The following is a 16,881-nucleotide window of genomic DNA, read 5'->3' as shown; positions in this document are numbered from 1 at the left end:
TTGCCATCTGTGTAATTTCTATGGATCAAAAATGTGCAAAAGAATCTCATACAAATAGCACCTCAGTTTTGGGGGGAATAACTCACTATTTTTCATGAGTAAGATGTATCAGAGCTTCCTCTTGATATATACTTTTATCTGAGTATAGCTATTTAACTAGCTGAGACCAGAACACTCCCTGTATCTATTGCACTCCAGAAAGGCAGGGCCAGATCTCCTGGCAGCTGTGATGACCACCATAAACTAAGTTATGTTAATCCTCTAAGATGCAGGCTTGAGATAAGTCGGAGCTTTCACAAAGTCCATTATCTACTACTGTGGTTTTTATTTTATTTGAAGATGTATGATGTTTAGTAACTGAATCCCCTTAAGTATTGAAAATGAAAGCAGAAATTTACCATTTAAATTTAGATCATGCTTCCCCCCTGCAACGCACAAAATTTTAGTTTACTCTGAACAGTTCCCAGGACTGCATGTCCAGATTCCAAGCAGAAGGCTAATAAAAGCCCCCACATTATTAGAGGCACCAAATGAGTGTTTACAAAATTGCAGTTGCAGACAGAGATAGGAGATTAGAGTTATTTATCAAAACACTGGATTAGTTTAAGTTAATTTAATGCCATTACTAGTATTGGGAACCAAGCACACCACATTGTAGCATGCTGGCTGGACCACTTGATGCTGTTTATCATCACCCAACCTAACATGTTGTAGCTCTGATGGGAAATCATTACTTCCGAGTTGTATGTCAATCTTCCTGCTGGCAGTGGTATGAGCAGTATTTGAGATCATGCAGATCACTGTTAGGTTTCAAACTGAAACAGGCTTTGGTTGCCAATGATTTATGAAAAGTTTCTGTCCACCCACACCTGCTCTTCAAGCCTGCTCCACAAAAGAAAAAAGGTGATCCTGCCATTGATACCGTTGGTTACCACTAAATGCCTATCGGTCCCATCTCCCTTGGGGTCTTTTTTTTTTTTTTTTTTTTTTTTTACTTTGCCTCTAGCAATGAGCATCTCTATCTACAATAGGTTAGAAAAGCTTTAGCCTAAATTTTCTTCCTCAGCTAATCATTTTTCCACTTTGCAACATAGTTCTTTGAACCATGACAAAGAAGCATATTGTCCGTAGCATTTGTGTTTTAACTGTTGAACACAGTCTATCATTCATTTTTCTTGTTCTTTAGGATTGTGAACCCTACTGTGGAAATGATAGCATTTCTCTTAAAGAGCTTCTCTGCTCCTGCTGCTGTGCCTCTTAATCTCCCACATGTAATGGAAAAACTGTTTACTGTAACAACAACAAAAAAATGCTGGTACAAATAAAAGTTCAAGACTCCAGGTGGCAAGCAAGTAACAGGAGCAGATGTCTTAGAGAAACAAAGGGAGGGAAACAAAAAACGCCAAAAAAAACAAAAAGAGAGATACAATATGAGAACAGCCATCAGGACATTTGAAACCACTTTCAATGAGATGCTAGAGGCGGTCTGAAGATTATACACTATGTTGATAGCACCTAGTCACGGAAGCCTGAAAGCCATTGTAGTTTATTGTCACTCTCTGATGTCTCTGTTCTCAAATGCCTCTCTCCATTCTTTCTTCTGGGAACTTCCCCAGGTGTCTGGTTAAGGTACTTGGCAATGAGCCCATCAGAAAGAAAACAATTCCTTGTTCCTTATCTTCTGCCTTTAAAGTACCAGGTAGGCAAAGAGCTGTAATGCAAATTCAACTAATTATACAATTTGAAAACAATGGGTTCCCATAAATGTAGTACTGTGCACCATATTAAAAAGATGTAACATTTATCAATGATCTTATCAATCATTATTGTTATATTAAAAAAAAAAAAAAGTTGTCTATGGAAAATATGAGTCAGTTTTCAGTGTATTTTATTGCCCTAAATGCCCATTCCCCTGTGACATAGGCACCTTACAGGCATGCATCTATTTATTGATGAGCGTATTTATCAGTCAATACAGCTGACAAACTAATAATGTTCCAGCATTCACCTAAGCTCCTTTGTCAGAGGAAACTGGAAATTATACAGGACAAATGATCTTTCAAGATATGAGTTGCAGTCACATCTGATAAAATATGCACGGAGTTAATGTGAGACAGGAAAGTTATTACAGTCAGGCTCAGGAGAAGAAAGCGATAAATATTCTGCTCAGACTGTGACCACACAGAAACAGCCAGTGCCATCTACCAAAATGAAATAGGGAGCACTGCATCCCTTTACATCACTGGGTTCCTGAGGCAAATGATAGAAGGTACACTTCATGCCATTTCTAGTTACCATTTGTCCTGATAAGTACAGACTAAGTGCAACAGTGGTACAGCAAGGCACTTTCATGAAGGTACTTTTTGCCATCCTGAAGGCTACAAATTCACACAGTAATCCGACATTAACAATGGTGGCCTTGCTCACAGTACGCTAACTGCCCCCTCTTCCAGCCTGACTCACCAGGGACTGACAAAAAAAAATAAAATAAATAAAAAGCTATTTTTAGGCATTTAGAGTTACAGTAAATCTTTAGCCTAGCTGCAAAAGCGTGCTGCTCCATTCCAGCATGGATTGATGAGGCCACAGCATACTCTGTGAAACAAAATGTCTTTTGCCCCAGCAAGAAGAGCAGTCTGTAGGATGGTGAAACATCACGAGAAACCAGAGATCACTAACTCCAGGGTGAGGTGAATGGGTCAGCTGAGCTCCTTGCCAGCTGCCTCCCCCTTACACTGATGGCCAGGAGGCTGCTGGCAGACAGGTCACTCTCGCAGAGCAGCTGGGACACGAAGAGTGGTCCCTGCCCTGACCTAGGATTCACACAGAGCTAGCTTTTCACTGTATTGGCAACATTTCTTCATCTCCTTTGGTCATGAGTCTGTGCTCCCTACCCTGACTGCTGTGAGAGGGGTCCACCACTTTCCCAGGGCATGTGGACCTTCTCTAGTAAGGCAACTTCTCTCCTTTCTTCCAGCTCCTCTTATTCACCTTCTCTTGCCTTCTTTACTGAAGGAGAGACTCAAAATCAAGTAAAAACAAATAAACACCCCAAACTAAACCAGAACGGCAACAACCCCTGGCTTCTGCACTGGCAGCTGCTTCCTTCCGTGCTGGTGCACATTCCTCCCTTCGCCCTAGCAGGGCACGAGGCAGAAGCTGTACACTGCCCTAGGAGCAGCTCAGGGCATATCCAAACTGAGCAGCCTGCTGTCCCTTCCCATTGTGCCACACTGGTAACAAACAGCCTATGGAGTAGTTGCTGGATGCTACAGTCAAGAACATGCATCTTTGCCATCTCCCTGTAATGGAATTAGTTTTTGTTTGTTGCTTTTTATTTTTTTAATGTCAAAGTTTTATACTGAGTGGAAAACTAAACCTTTCTCTGTCCAGTATCTTTCAAAAAGAGCATGCAAATTCAAAGCTTACCTTGCCTGTGTCAGTTATGCAGGGAATTCACAGCTATTTGTGTGATTTCATATGTAAGACTTGCTTTACAGCCTGATCACAAGTACACTCTGTCTTGAGCACACAAACATCTGGAGGTGTTATCATTAACTGTGTTTTGAAAAACCATATGTGTTAGTAATACCACACCAGAAAGTTTATCCTTCACAAAGGGGCGACATAACAAATTATACAATAAAGCCAAGAGTGGAGAAATGGTAGAAGTATGGATATCACACTCTGCATTTCTAAAATGATCAAAACCATTAGACGCACCAGTCTGATCATTTGTCTTCTATATGAGAGGAATCCTGTAAAATAAACAACTTTATATTGCAACAGTATATTGTGGAATGGGATAATATAATATAAATGAAGCTTCCTGCTTATATGTCACATGCAGTTACTGTTGTAAAGAAAATGCCTCCAGCATAAAAGGCAATGGGCAGAATATTACTAGAAAAATCCTCCTGCTCGATGGAGATGGGATGAATAACTATCGGACTGTATATTTCGCAGCATTTGCAGTAAGCTTTTTCAGGTGAATATGTGGAAAAGTTCTTTTTATCATGAAACTACCATGCCAGAAACAAGGGAAAAAGCATTTCCTGCTATCAACATTAGGACATGGTTAGTATGGACTCTCACATTTTCCATATTTACTACTGAATAAGGAAGGTGGCCTTTGTCCTGCTAGCAGGCCCGTGCCAAGACTGCTTTCTTCCCAGTCTCTCAGCAGTGGCAATTTTTCCCTCTCACCTGAGGACTCTATCCCTAGACCACATCTCTACCTGCGAAGGGAGATACCGACAGCTCCCCAACATCAGATTTAAGTGGTGTGCAAGCTGCCAGCCTACAGGAGCAGGAGCAGGCACAGCTGGAAGTGGCACAAGAGCTAAGCACCCACAAGAGCCCATGCCAGGACACACACAGACAGCAGCGCCCCAAGGCCTGTGCAGCCCACACATGGCCTGATCAGTGACCAAGAGAGCAGAAACATGTGGGGAGCAGAGTGCTGTGCAAACAGCCATCCTGGAGATGAGCGTGGATGTGGATACAGCAATTACCATTGTACAAGCTGGGAAAAGGATCCCTCACCTTCCTGGTTTGTGAGCACCTGCAAGCGTTGGCTTCATTGCACAGATGGCAATGACTTTTACATTTGTTTTCAGTAGAGACAGAAGTAAATTAGTGTGTGTGCTCTGCTAAAAGCACAACTTATTTTTTCTCTGCCTTTTTTTTTTCAATTAAAAAGTACTTGCAAAATAATCTAATTAGAGTTTCCTTCAAGTCTCCTATTAAGACAGTTGAGAGGACATAATTAAATAAACAGTACTATGGACTGCAAGAGTTTCAGGTGAGCTCCTTGAAACAAATTACTTTTCTCTAGCTGCTTTCCACTCAGAAGTTCCTAAAAGCAGGTACTTTGCACAGCAGTGAAATGTAGTTAACATCTGAGATAAATTGGAATTGCCACTGACAGAAGAAACACTATCCAAGACTGCACACTGGAAACTGGAAAGTGACAGGGGTTTTAAAACAAGTTGCTAATTACTTTGATATGTGGTCAGAACCAAAAGATGAAGATCCTTTGGAAGCTTGTTAAAAGACAGATGAATATGACTTTGGTCTCTCTTCCACAACAGCACTGTCCTTCCAAACAACTTGCCAAAAGAAGGTCAGTTATTGACTTCCAATTGAACAAATTGCTGCATTACAGCTGAAGAAAATGTCTTACATTACTCTAGGAAGTATAACCTTTAGAAAGTCAAGAGTAACACATTTTGTCACACAGCTGTTCAATCTTACTCTGTATTTACTGTTAAAAGTAATATATGCTTTTGATATTTACATCATCATAGTCAGTGGAGGACCTCACCATGCTGTTACAGAAAAAAATATACGAGCACACTTAGTAATCTTTCTAAGGAGTTCACAGCTTAAGAAAGTGATTAAAACATGCATAAAATATGCAGAGTATGAGAAAGCAAGGCGGTCTAAAACAGACCATTTTTACATTCCATTAAAGTTTCCTTCTAGTTTACTACAAGCATGTTGTAAGAAGCCAGGAGAATAGGGAACACAGAGAAATCCTCCTGTTGATGTCTAACTCACCACTCACGACCCCATGTTGCTGAATTAACTGAGAGACAGCCAAAGCTAAGTTGAACCCAGGCCCACAAACACCATCAGAAGTCATGACTATTTCTTCCCTCTCCCTGAAATACCTGCACTTTCAGAAGCAAATTAGAAGTTTCATGGTAGTGGTTTTAAAACAAACTATTACCTTCCCAAGCTGGGCACAGAGCTTTCTGAAGAGGCAGCATACCCCATGCCAGCATGCTGCATAGCCAGACCTGGGCTCACGACGTGCTCCAAGTCCCCTGAAACTCAGATACACGAGGGGCCTCCGGGAGGGCGAACGGGAGATGAACTCTGACAAAAATACCAATTTTTAAAAAATGAAATACTTGGCCTGTGGAAGTGCTTTTTGATCGTTATAACAACTGGTTTCAACCACTCTGGTGTCTCCTGCCAAGTATGGTTTACTGATGACACATCATCACGGCACCAGTAACAGACTTGTTGATATGTTAAATAATGGGACTTTTTTCAGATCATTTTTATAGCTGAAAATTCTCATGGCATAAAAGAGTCATCATAGTTATTTCACTGCAGAGAACTGTTATTTTTCCTAGAATAACTTTGAACTCTGTAGCTTTTGGGGAAGGGGGTCATTTTTCAAATAAATCCCAGTTTCCATTCTTCCTGACCCCAAAAGCACAGCCTGCATTAGCTGAAACAGTAACAAAATCACAAAGATATGTATTCAGGCAGTCTGCACATTTTATCAGAGCACTTATATGTTTCTAAATCCAAACAAAGATCTAAAACAAAACTCAAAATTAAAAAAAAAAAAAGCGTTCCAGAAGATACAGACTGAGACTTTGAGCTTCAAAGCTGAGTAAGGGCCTCAGCCACACAAGTCCCAAAGAAACTGATTAATTATGTGGTTGACAATCTCAGTTTATAAGCCAAGTTATTTCCTGGTATAACTTCATTGTCTTCAGTGGAATTACAGTGGAAATGTATTTGACGGACAGTCATGTTTCTTCTCCAAGAAAAACTTCTAAGGCAGAAGGTTTAAACATGAGTGAATGAAAGTCCTGGGCCAAGATCTACCCTAATTTAAACCCTGTACAAAACAGCTGACTTGGAAGAGAGGGTGTGAGGAAAGGCAAGAAGAGACATGAGTCTATTCTTCCTTTGCTGGGACATTACATCAATTCCCTTAGGTAATGGTCATGTCTCCAAAAAACACACTGGGAATCCAAACTGCAGTTTGCTTGAGATTCTTTCCTTCGAAGTCTGCAAGTTCATGCATTTCACAAGCAATATGTGTTAGGGGAAGGGCGTGGGCTACTCTCTGCAGAGGACAACGAAATTCACTTCTGTTAGGTACTGCATCAATCCAAGTCTTTTCTGCTTCAAAATGCATTTCATCTTTTTCTAGGATGAGCACCAGAAATGGTGGTTTTAATATGAACACTGGAATTAGTCACCTAGTTTAATCAGAAAATAATGTTTCATACATTTTTCAATCTCTGTTATTTTTGAATCAAAACCAGAATGCAGATACAATTAATTTAAAGTGTTGGGTTGGTTTTGACTCAATATTATTTAGTGTTAGAGCTAAATAAGGCTAATAGGTTAAGCAGAATGCACACACCTTTGCTAAGAAGAGAAGGAAACAAGACCTCAACTTTTTATTTGCAGCATCCCTGAGCGTGAGGAAGTTTTATTGCTTTGCCTGAAGTGTCACTTATGCCAGCAGCAGAAATCTGAACGCCACAGTCCTAAGTGTAGTGAATTCCTAATGTCTTCATTTCTGATTCTTCTGCCGGCAGAAGTTATTTCACTAAAACATAAGTGACACAATCGGGCAGTAAATGAGCTCAACATAAACAAAATGGCTCCACAGTAATATCCCTGCTCTAGAGGGATCACTTCCAGGGGAGGCAGCATGAGCCAGCAAGCTGGTCTAGACTAATCACTTGCATTCCCTTCCCAGCTCTCCTCTCATTGACTCTCTCCAGTCAAATCAGATCAAGTTGCATACATTGCTGTAATGTCAGACGGATGTCAGAAGTCCATTTGCTAAGCAACTTTAATGAGATGGAGGTGAAGATGCTTCCTATCCAAAACATCTTGTGATTATTTATACACAGGACCGACACTGGATCAAGAGCATCTCATTTTCCTCATCTGTAAAATGCATCTGCTAACCCTCAGCCTTGTCAAAATGTGTGGAAGTGGAAAAGTCCATAGGATGGACGGTGACCACTGCCATGAAGGAGAGAAGCTGGGACTGTTTCAAGAGTGCTCCCTGCTGGGCTTGCTGTTCTCCCTGCTGAGACCAGCCAGCGAGTGAGACTAGCTGCCGTCTGGCCCTGTGTATGGCAGCCTCCTCCCACCCTTCCTTTCTTTTCTTCAGCTTCCTCCTGAGTATGCAAGTATTTGTATTCTGCATAGAGACCTCCCCTGCTAGAGGAAAATCCAACCTACCTTTTCTCTCCTCACCTGAGCTCACATCTGTGATCACTAGTTCTTCATCTCAGTAACACGCAAAGCCTGTATCAATTCATCCAGTGTATGCACCTGTATCTGTGTTCTCCCAGGCTCATCTCAGCTATTGTGGTCCAGCTCTACCACTCTTTATGTTTTTCCATCTGGCCTCGCCTCCTTTATTTTGGCTATGTCCAATATCAGCTCTTCTCCCTCAGAGCTGCTGCACTCTACCACCTTTCTCAGATGTGAATGCTTAACAGATTTTCTTCTAGCCCCCATCACCACTGACTCTCATCTCCAGCGATTTCCATCTACACGTACAAGGTTATCACGACTGGAAGTGGACCACATTTAAATATGAAAATAGTTGGGCAGGCTTCCCCCACTTTCCTGTCTTTTCTTTCTCTCCATTAGTTACTGCAAGCCCAGGCACAGGCTCCAGTGTAAGGCACCACAACAGACAGAACCCTGCTGCTTTTCCTTCAGAGTACAGCTGTGAAAAGTCGGGCACCTTTAGCTTTGAACCTGACACATTTATTCTAGATACCTTTTGGTTTTCAGTCTAATACTATGTGAAGACAGCTAAGGAAAGCATCTGCCTGGCTAGATATTAGAGCAGCTGGAAGGGCCATGTGCAAACACCAGCAGTGGCTTGCCTCAGAAGCACTGCCCCGCTCAGCTGCATGCCCACAGGGGTGGCAGCGCGTCGCCTGTCTCTTTGCCATTGCACACATCATGCCCAAGGACCCCAGCAGCAGTCCCAAGGCAGCAAGCAGAGCACTGTTCCTGGACATCTGTGAGCCAACGTCTCACAGTCATAAGACAGAAAGGTGCAATAAAAGCCATCCCATGGGGTTTTCTTCGCTCTAGCAGCATTGCTGTGTATGCGTGGGTGGTGCTCATTAAGAACAACAACACAGTGATAAGCTGACAAGCAAGACAGACCATGATTATACCCACGTGAATTCTTATTCTGACATTAAAAGAAATTATGGTCTTCCATCTTTAGAGTCCATCTGAGAGCCCACTCTGCTTCCATGAAACTATGTGTTTCTCTGTGCCAACCATTTTTTTTTTCTGGGAGGGTGGAGGAATACCTTGCAATCTCAACTTCTGAAAAACAGTGTGTGCAGCAGGCATGAGATGGAATAGAGCAAATGCTGTTTCTTTTGAACACTTGAGCAAGCAGGCTTACCACCCTTGTGGGCTGCAGTGCCCCTGGAAGCATTTTTAAAATCTGCTTTCAAAAAGTAACATGATAAGGAGTCTTCTGAAAGCATGTCAGAACTTTTACCCTGCACCACGTCCCAGTCAAAATAGAACATGCTGTGTATTTTGCTAGCAATTAGGGAACAAATTACTACTAATTAGAGAAGAGTCATGACCAAACTTTTGAAATATCAAGATGTTTAAACTACTACAGCTGAGGCAAACCATGGGGGAAAAAAAAAAAGTACTGGTGCAGACATCATAATGGATGGAAAATAAGCTACACAGAGATTTTCTTGTACTATAATGACATCCACATTATGACTATGGCTTGAAAAGTAACTTTAGCTAAGAACTGCCACATGAACTCTGAAAGCCAAGGAGAGCTCTTCTGCAAAGGCTAAAAAAATAGGATTTCCTAAGGAAAAAAAGAATAACACCGATTTAAGATTGCGTCTTGTCTAGTGATCTCATTTCCTTAGGATCAGATTCTTATTACTCTCCAAGCATGAAGCAGAGTTAAATCTTCCTGAAAACTAATGTTCTGACTGTATTTAAGAAAATAGGTTCCAACTGAGCAAGGCTGAATTAATTAGTTTTGTTCTGCAGTGTGTTGAGCCTTCTCCTACTCTTGGGCACAGAAGTAGGAAGTGGGGAGGGGATTCCTACTGCTTTAATTTTGAAAAGGGTCAGAAGTGGGTTAAGTGTCACCTTTTGCTCTCTGTCTGCAGCTGGAAGAACAGAACAATCCTGTAGGGCTGACAAGGAAAACTTTTTCTATAGCTGAAATCAGTGCAATCACAGCTAGTGTGGTGATACCACTAGCTCCAGTTTGGAAACACAGACAGGATTTTGAACTAGTGGTACAGGTGAGCACTTCGTTTGCCTCTCTAGAAATTCAAGGTTGTGCTTAGCTTTAAGTTTGATGGTTAGAACATAATCAAAATCTTGACAAAGATTTTGTAGGATGTCTTTAAAGGGGGGTAGAGAGAGAAAAAAAAAATTATACAAAAATATAAGTAGCAAGACCTTAGCCCATAAACTGAAATTGAGAACTAGTTATCCAGTGCAACAAAATCCAAAGTATTATTTCAATTTCTGCAAGTTCGTTACTTCCATTTGCTGACCATTGCTTTAAAATGTTATAGCTGATTACTTCCAGGGACAAGTACACAAAACACTGAAAATAAGTGGTTGCAAGGAAAGCATGCCAAGATGCAGAAGGAAGCTATTTAGCCAATTATGTATTTACCTTACACGGTTTAAAATCTGAAGGGAACATTTTGTTGTTGTTGTTGTTTTTCTTTTTTTTTTTTTTTTTTTCAGAAGTTAAATGATTATGAACACTTCTGGTTTTGAAGCTGTAAAGCAACCTGGTTCAAAACCTGCCAACCCTGATGGGGTTATGGGAAATCTAAAGAAACCCATGTGTCATTCCCCCTCCGCCCCCCTCAAAAAAAAAAAAAGGTCATCTGTTCATCCAACCCCTACCACAACAAATGGAATTCTGTTTTGTCTTTTTAACAGTACAAGCCATTGTGACCAAAAAAAAATGTTGGGGGTTACCATTGAAGACCTCTCGGTATTCTTTTTCCAGCATCGTTACATGGGTAAATGATTAATGCTGTAATGTCTTCCACCGCCAACTGTTTGTGGGCCGCAAAGAGTGAAAAGGTCTTGACTGCCCCCATAAGCAAAGCTGAACTCCACACACAGTTCAGGGGGGCTGCTACATGAGCATTCATACAGAAAAAAAAAATGCTGGTAAAATTTTATAAACTGGGCAAGCTGATGGTTTGTGCATCTCACCTGGAAACATTTTGTTCCTCCAGCTCTTGTTGTACGCTTCCTGACCAAACGGTTCATCTGGGAGTATGACCCAACACTAGGTAGGTTACATTTTGTTGTATATATGTGGTACATTGCATATAATAGCATGTCTGAAGTAATGAAAAATCATAGAGTTAAAATTTTGAGCCTCGGACAACCTTTAAATTTGCTGTAGAAAGCTTCTGTATGGTCATTTAAAGCTGAAACAAATTATTACCTAAGATGGCAGAACAGAGAAGCAGTAGTGCACTCAAACAAAAGTGGAATTAAAATACGAGGCACAATCCTGCCCACACAGAGGTCAGTGGGAATTTTGCCTCTGAAAGCAATTGCATTATTATTTCCACTCTGAAAATTAAAGTATTTAGCTTGTGATCAGTTTTCTGCTTTTGGATAACCCAGCCAGCAATTGCTGGAGAATAAACTTTCTGGGATATGTAACTCAAAAATTCAAGGGGAAAAAAAATGTGTAGGTATTTACACTCTGCCTACACTTAGCTAAGTTCATAGTCCTCACCTTTCAAACATACATTGCATCTCACTTCTAGGGTAAGCAGATAGGGACACCAGGCATCAGAAGTGCATCAATGTGTCCTCTCCACAGCTCCCACTCAGCTGGGTTGGGTCTGGCACTGTTGGGAAGCTGGCACAGATAACTCAAAAAGATTTCAGACAGTTTCTTTGAGTTAGAAGCCTTTGAAAATTTGGGCCAACTTCTTACTAGTTCCAAAGTTAGTCTATTTGAATGCTCAGCATCATAGAAAATCCAAGCCAAGAAGTCTGAGATGAGGTGTGAAGTAAGGAGCTGGGAAGTTTCCTTTTCTCCTACAGTCTGTTGCCATCTTCTTCCTAACCTGCCTTTGGAGCTTTGAATAAACATTGTCCAGTTAAACACCTATTTCTTTCTCAGGGTTCCTTCTTTAAGAGGTCGCGCTAAAGAAATAGAGAACAATATAAGCTTGCATAGCAGAAACAAACAGGACTAAATTTTAATACACTTTATTACAAAACCCAGGCAGCCCTTTCAACAAAGGAAAGTTTCTAGTATCATACTATGTATTTTTGTCTGGTAAGATGAAGAAATGACAGATATCAGAACTCTCATCATGGGAAAGTAATTCTCAGAACAATCTGAACTCAAATACATTCTTTTATCTGCTAATATAATTCACTGATGAATATGTTGATGTCACCTGTCCTGCACAGTAGGATGTTCAGTTTAATGTTTTATTAAACTTCACATTTCCATCATTTATATGCCATTTTCAGAACCTGACAATAGAAGACCATAATTATACAAAAGATTTTATATACTAAGTTTATTACTGTCTTATCGGGACACTGCATGCAAAAACATCATAGTTGTGTTGTTGAAGCACACAAACTAAAATATATGATGCAAGATTTAGTATTTTTTGCCCCATTATGAAGGCTCTACATCCTTTTTGCTGCATAAGGCTTGACATTTGTTTCTGTTTTTACAAATTAATACAACTGCAAACCAACCATGCCCCTCAGGATTGTCTTCTGTTAGCAAAGTGAAAAGCTTTCATGCATACAATACTCCTATCTCAATACAATTAAGTCTTTTCTGACTTACTGAATTCTACAGTCTCACCCAGTTTAGAGGAAAACAGCCTAAGCTATGTATTACAGCTATTATGAAGCTAAGTGCTTTAAGCTGCTCAGAGGAAAAGGTTTGAGAAATGCATAAACTAATAAACTATTGTCAATAATCACAGAAATCTCTCATGGAAGAAGCACACTAGATACTTTTTTAAAGTACTATTTTTCAAACCATGTATCACAACAGGATTCAGAGGAAGCTCTGAAGTGTTACAAATCTCATGATATTCTAACCGTTGTTCAGGCCTTCAGAGATCAATCATAAAGGGGCTATACTTTCAAAAGCTTTGAGAAAGTGCTTTGGAGAATCTACTTCTGTCTTTATCAAGGTCATTCTCTGGTGCCTCAGTGTCCAGTTACCTGTAAATGTCACTGAACTGATTACTGAGAAATTTTACCAGATTTTTTTCTTCTTAGCAGTAATGGACTGACGGTTGGGTGGAAAGAGGGATATCTACATATTCCGCAAATTTAAAAAAGTTTAAGCTGTGTCACTAAGACATTTGCCCTAAATGGAGATTATTCAGTTTTTGTCAAGTAATGTTGAAAGGGTAGAAGTAAAACAGATGCAAACAATCTAGCTGCTGAGCAACAGGAGGTTTTGCCAGAAATCACTGGGGCTGTGACAAGTGTCATGTTTACAGTTTATTTCTCATGTCAAATTCTCTACTATCCGTTAGACCTCTGATGCAAAGAATCCCCAGATAATTCCTATTTTAAGAAAAGCTTTCTCCAAGCTCTACAAGGCTGAATGGAAATTCAACATTATTCTAAGTTAAATATCAGGGTAATTAAAAAAAAAAAATACAACTTATGCTCTTAATTCAAGGGTGGCACATTTTAACTGAAAAGGAAAAACACACATTATAAATATTCTTTACTACTCTAACCTGCCAGAAGAAAACGAAGGACAATATTTTTAGCAGCATCTGGACATGCTGCTGTATCTCCAGGAGCCAAATTACAAACCACAAAATAACATTTTCTGGTGGGAGCAGCACCACTGAATCTTGCAAATCTTGGCACATGGAGCCGCCAAGGAAGTCAGGGTTTTGCACCTCTGCCACTTCTGTGCATGATGTTGGCTCTGTGCAAGCACTGGTAAGACAGCTGCATCTTCACAAAAGTACACACCACTGTGCTTTTTATTTTACCATTCACAGCCAAGGGATAAGAGCTACAGCAAAGGTCATTTTGTGGGGAGTGCAAACTGTCAGCCTTGACTTCTCCATAATTTCTGCTTAACTGGCAAGTCATTGTCACCATCTTGGCGTGTTTTTATTTTTTATTTGCTTATTTTTTTGAAAAGGTGCCAAATCACTCAGACTAATTGGTTACCCGGCATTATCAAGGTGAATGAGCTTCCAGTTTCTATCTTTATTTATAATAAATCACACAAGTATCCCATGTGTGCAACAAAATTAGAAGGTTCAAAGAAAGAGCCTTACAGAGAAATAGGCTGGAAATGCATGTTTTTAAAAATATATTTATATGTATTTTTAAAATACACTTTTCTAAAATGTTAAGTATATGAATTCAGCATTAAACTTAGTCACTTTTAGTTAGTTAAATATGTACAGAGAAAGGGGATTAGGCTACCACATGAATTTCACCAAAAATTCATTAAATGTTTTAAAAATAGAATCCAACTTGCCAATTAATAAGCAGATTCACTGTGATGTTAGAAAGCCTAAAAACCACCTTGGCCTAGCTGGGGCACCATTTGAACCACAGCCTAAAAACACTTCACAAACATATGCAATGTCTCTGTGGCAGATTTAATACAGAACTGGAAATTTGTGCTATATTTCAGTTTGGCTCTGCAGACAGATTTGTTAAAAAAAAAAAAAAAAAAGTATGAAAACAAGCATTTCTATGTACGATTTCAGCAGGGCCTCCCAGGAATTGGTTGGCATTAAGCTGATGGTTTGCCTGCCACCACGGTGGCTTAGCTGGGGGAAGAGCTTGCAGCCTGCGAGCAGCAAGCAGCTTCCCTCACAGCCCTTTTGGGGTTCGGCTGCCTCTTGTGGCTGGTTGCCACAAAGACACAAATGTATAAACGCCTAACACCTGCTGCCAGCCACCATCTTGTCAGGAATGGACTTGCTCTGTGGGGAGGAGTTTCAAGGCAGAGGTGTGAAGGCCTTCATTTGGCCACCCACCTTCTGTGGGGAAAGTCCTGGCTTGAACGCAGGACTCCCACGGATCTCAGTGATCCAGGACTTCATGTCACAGTTGTAAAGTGTGTTGTGGATAGCTGCTCTTTTTGATGCCAGGAATTAGGAATAACAGTCTGGATCTCAGCAATTGCTCCTGTGAGCTATTGTCTGTGCCCATAATTTAGTGTACCTTCACTCTCCTCAAAGATAGATAGGTACTGTGGTTTGCCATCAAACAAGTGATAATTAATGGATTCAGCATCCCTGATTTTAAAAACAGAGCAAGTCATTAAGGAAACCAGTCTATTTGTTTTTCCAGAGAGGGTAGAAAAGAAGGAAGAAGCTCAAAGCGTCAGCTCATCAGCAGACAGACAGCACTGATGCTTGCAAATTACCTCATGAGCAACAGCAAATTACCTGCTTCCATCAGCCATGACAGGCAAGGAGAATCTCCTGGCTCAAAAGATGAAAAAAGAAAATTAATCATAGCTATGGCTAAGTGGGTGCTTTTTAAAATAAGTTTTGCAGTATTTCACTGAAAACACATTTGCTGTTTTAACATATCAGGACAATTCACTCCTCTAGAAGCTGAGCTGGGATAACCAAGTTCAAAGAAAAAAAAAAAAAAAAGAAAGAAGTGAAAAGAGCGAATTATGAACTCAGTTGTGTCATTTGTTCTAAATTAGCACTTTGATGTACAGATGGGGCGAATGAGGTGTTTTGAGACACAGGGACTTACAACATCCATTGTTGCCATATAGGGAAGAAAACCACACAAATAAAACCCCAAGGAAGTGCAGGAGACAGGTTCCTCAGTTTTTTCCTTGATTTTGTCACTGATTTGTTGCCTGTAGTCTCTCTGCCTCTGCTTCTCACCTATAAAATCCTTCATCTCATGGAAGCATTGTAAATCTTTTAACTCCGAGGGTACCAGTTACTTTAAGACTCTTACATCAAAGGCACACAGAAACACCATTTCTTCAAAGACACGATTTTAAATAAGTGTCTGCTTATAAAATAACAGCACCCAAGGAGTTAATATTCTTGTTTACCTTTCTAAAACTCACTTGGCTTTCTCACACTGTTGCTAGATGTCTTTCTCTAGCTGATCACATATTTCATACAGCTTTGCTAATTCTCTGAAAGGAAAATTGTCTCCAAGCAAATAATCAGCAGAACAGTGCATGACAGACTGGCCCATTTATGAAGCTGAGACAGAAAACATGGAGTTTATTTAACATGAATAGGATAGAGAAAAGACAATTCTTTACGGTTTCTCTTCTTCATAGTAAAGAAGCACGTGTCTTAAGAAAAATCATAATTTTGCTAGGATTACTAGATTAAAGGTAACATTTTTAAGAGTGTTTGCTCCCTTTCAACTACATCAGGATTTCTTAAAGTGGCTCAGGTTTTTGTTCACTCTTTTTCAGCTGGGACAGGGGAGAAAGCAAGTTGGTGTTTCTACAAAGTCCTATTTACTCAACATACATTCAGCTCAGAAGACACCATTAAGCATGCGTAAAATGTGCAGCAGTCAGTCAAGAAGTGACAGCAATTTGTACCAACTTATCTCCTATTAGCTTGATTATGAAAGGCCCATGATAACAGCATTGTTCTCCAGCTGAGCGTGAAATGTTCAAAAGACTGTACAAAGTTACAGGTGCTTGATGGAGGGAGAGAGATACCCCTCTTACTGCCCTGAGCTATCTGTGACAAGATAATTTCTTCTCTTTAGACCAGCTCAGGACATAAATTTCACCACCGTAGCAATAACAGCAGAAAACACTTTGGGAAGACAAAGTTTATCTTGGCAAGAAGGCTTTTCCTGCTGGAAATCTTGTTGCAAGGATTTTTTTTTCTTAAAATATATAAATAAATAAATAATAAATAAACCTATTAGAAGGGTAATTTTGCCTATATAACATCTGTAGCTGGGGGTTCTGGCAGCAAAATTATAATATTCAGGGACCACAAGGGTAGTTTGCAGATATGATACATAACGTAATTGATATTACAACCCTGCCAAATATTTATAGCCTAG

The 16,881-nt window shown here is 40.1% G+C and overlaps 1 protein-coding gene across 5 annotated transcripts in view; it reads left to right on the top strand.

The window, feature by feature from the left end:
- The window catches only part of RERG (RAS like estrogen regulated growth inhibitor), a 108,524-nt gene that overhangs the window by 78,732 nt on the left and 12,911 nt on the right, over nt 1–16,881 (top strand). For 3 of the 5 annotated variants that reach the window (XM_035550939.2, XM_035550940.2, XM_035550942.2), the window contains one exon: nt 11,058–11,114. The exons of 1 other annotated variant lie outside the window; for it this stretch is intronic. In XM_035550939.2, the coding sequence (XP_035406832.1) occupies nt 11,058–11,114 (57 nt within the window). Of the gene's footprint in view, nt 1–9,956; nt 10,095–11,057; nt 11,115–16,881 lie in introns of all 5 variants that reach the window. One more of the 5 variants, XM_035550941.2, reaches the window with a different exon arrangement.

The sequence above is a fragment of the Cygnus atratus genome, chromosome 1, assembly GCF_013377495.2.
Source record: "Cygnus atratus isolate AKBS03 ecotype Queensland, Australia chromosome 1, CAtr_DNAZoo_HiC_assembly, whole genome shotgun sequence".
NCBI lineage: Eukaryota > Metazoa > Chordata > Aves > Anseriformes > Anatidae > Cygnus > Cygnus atratus.
Note: the sequence above shows the minus strand (reverse complement) of the source record. Positions and strands in the feature narration are given on the sequence as shown.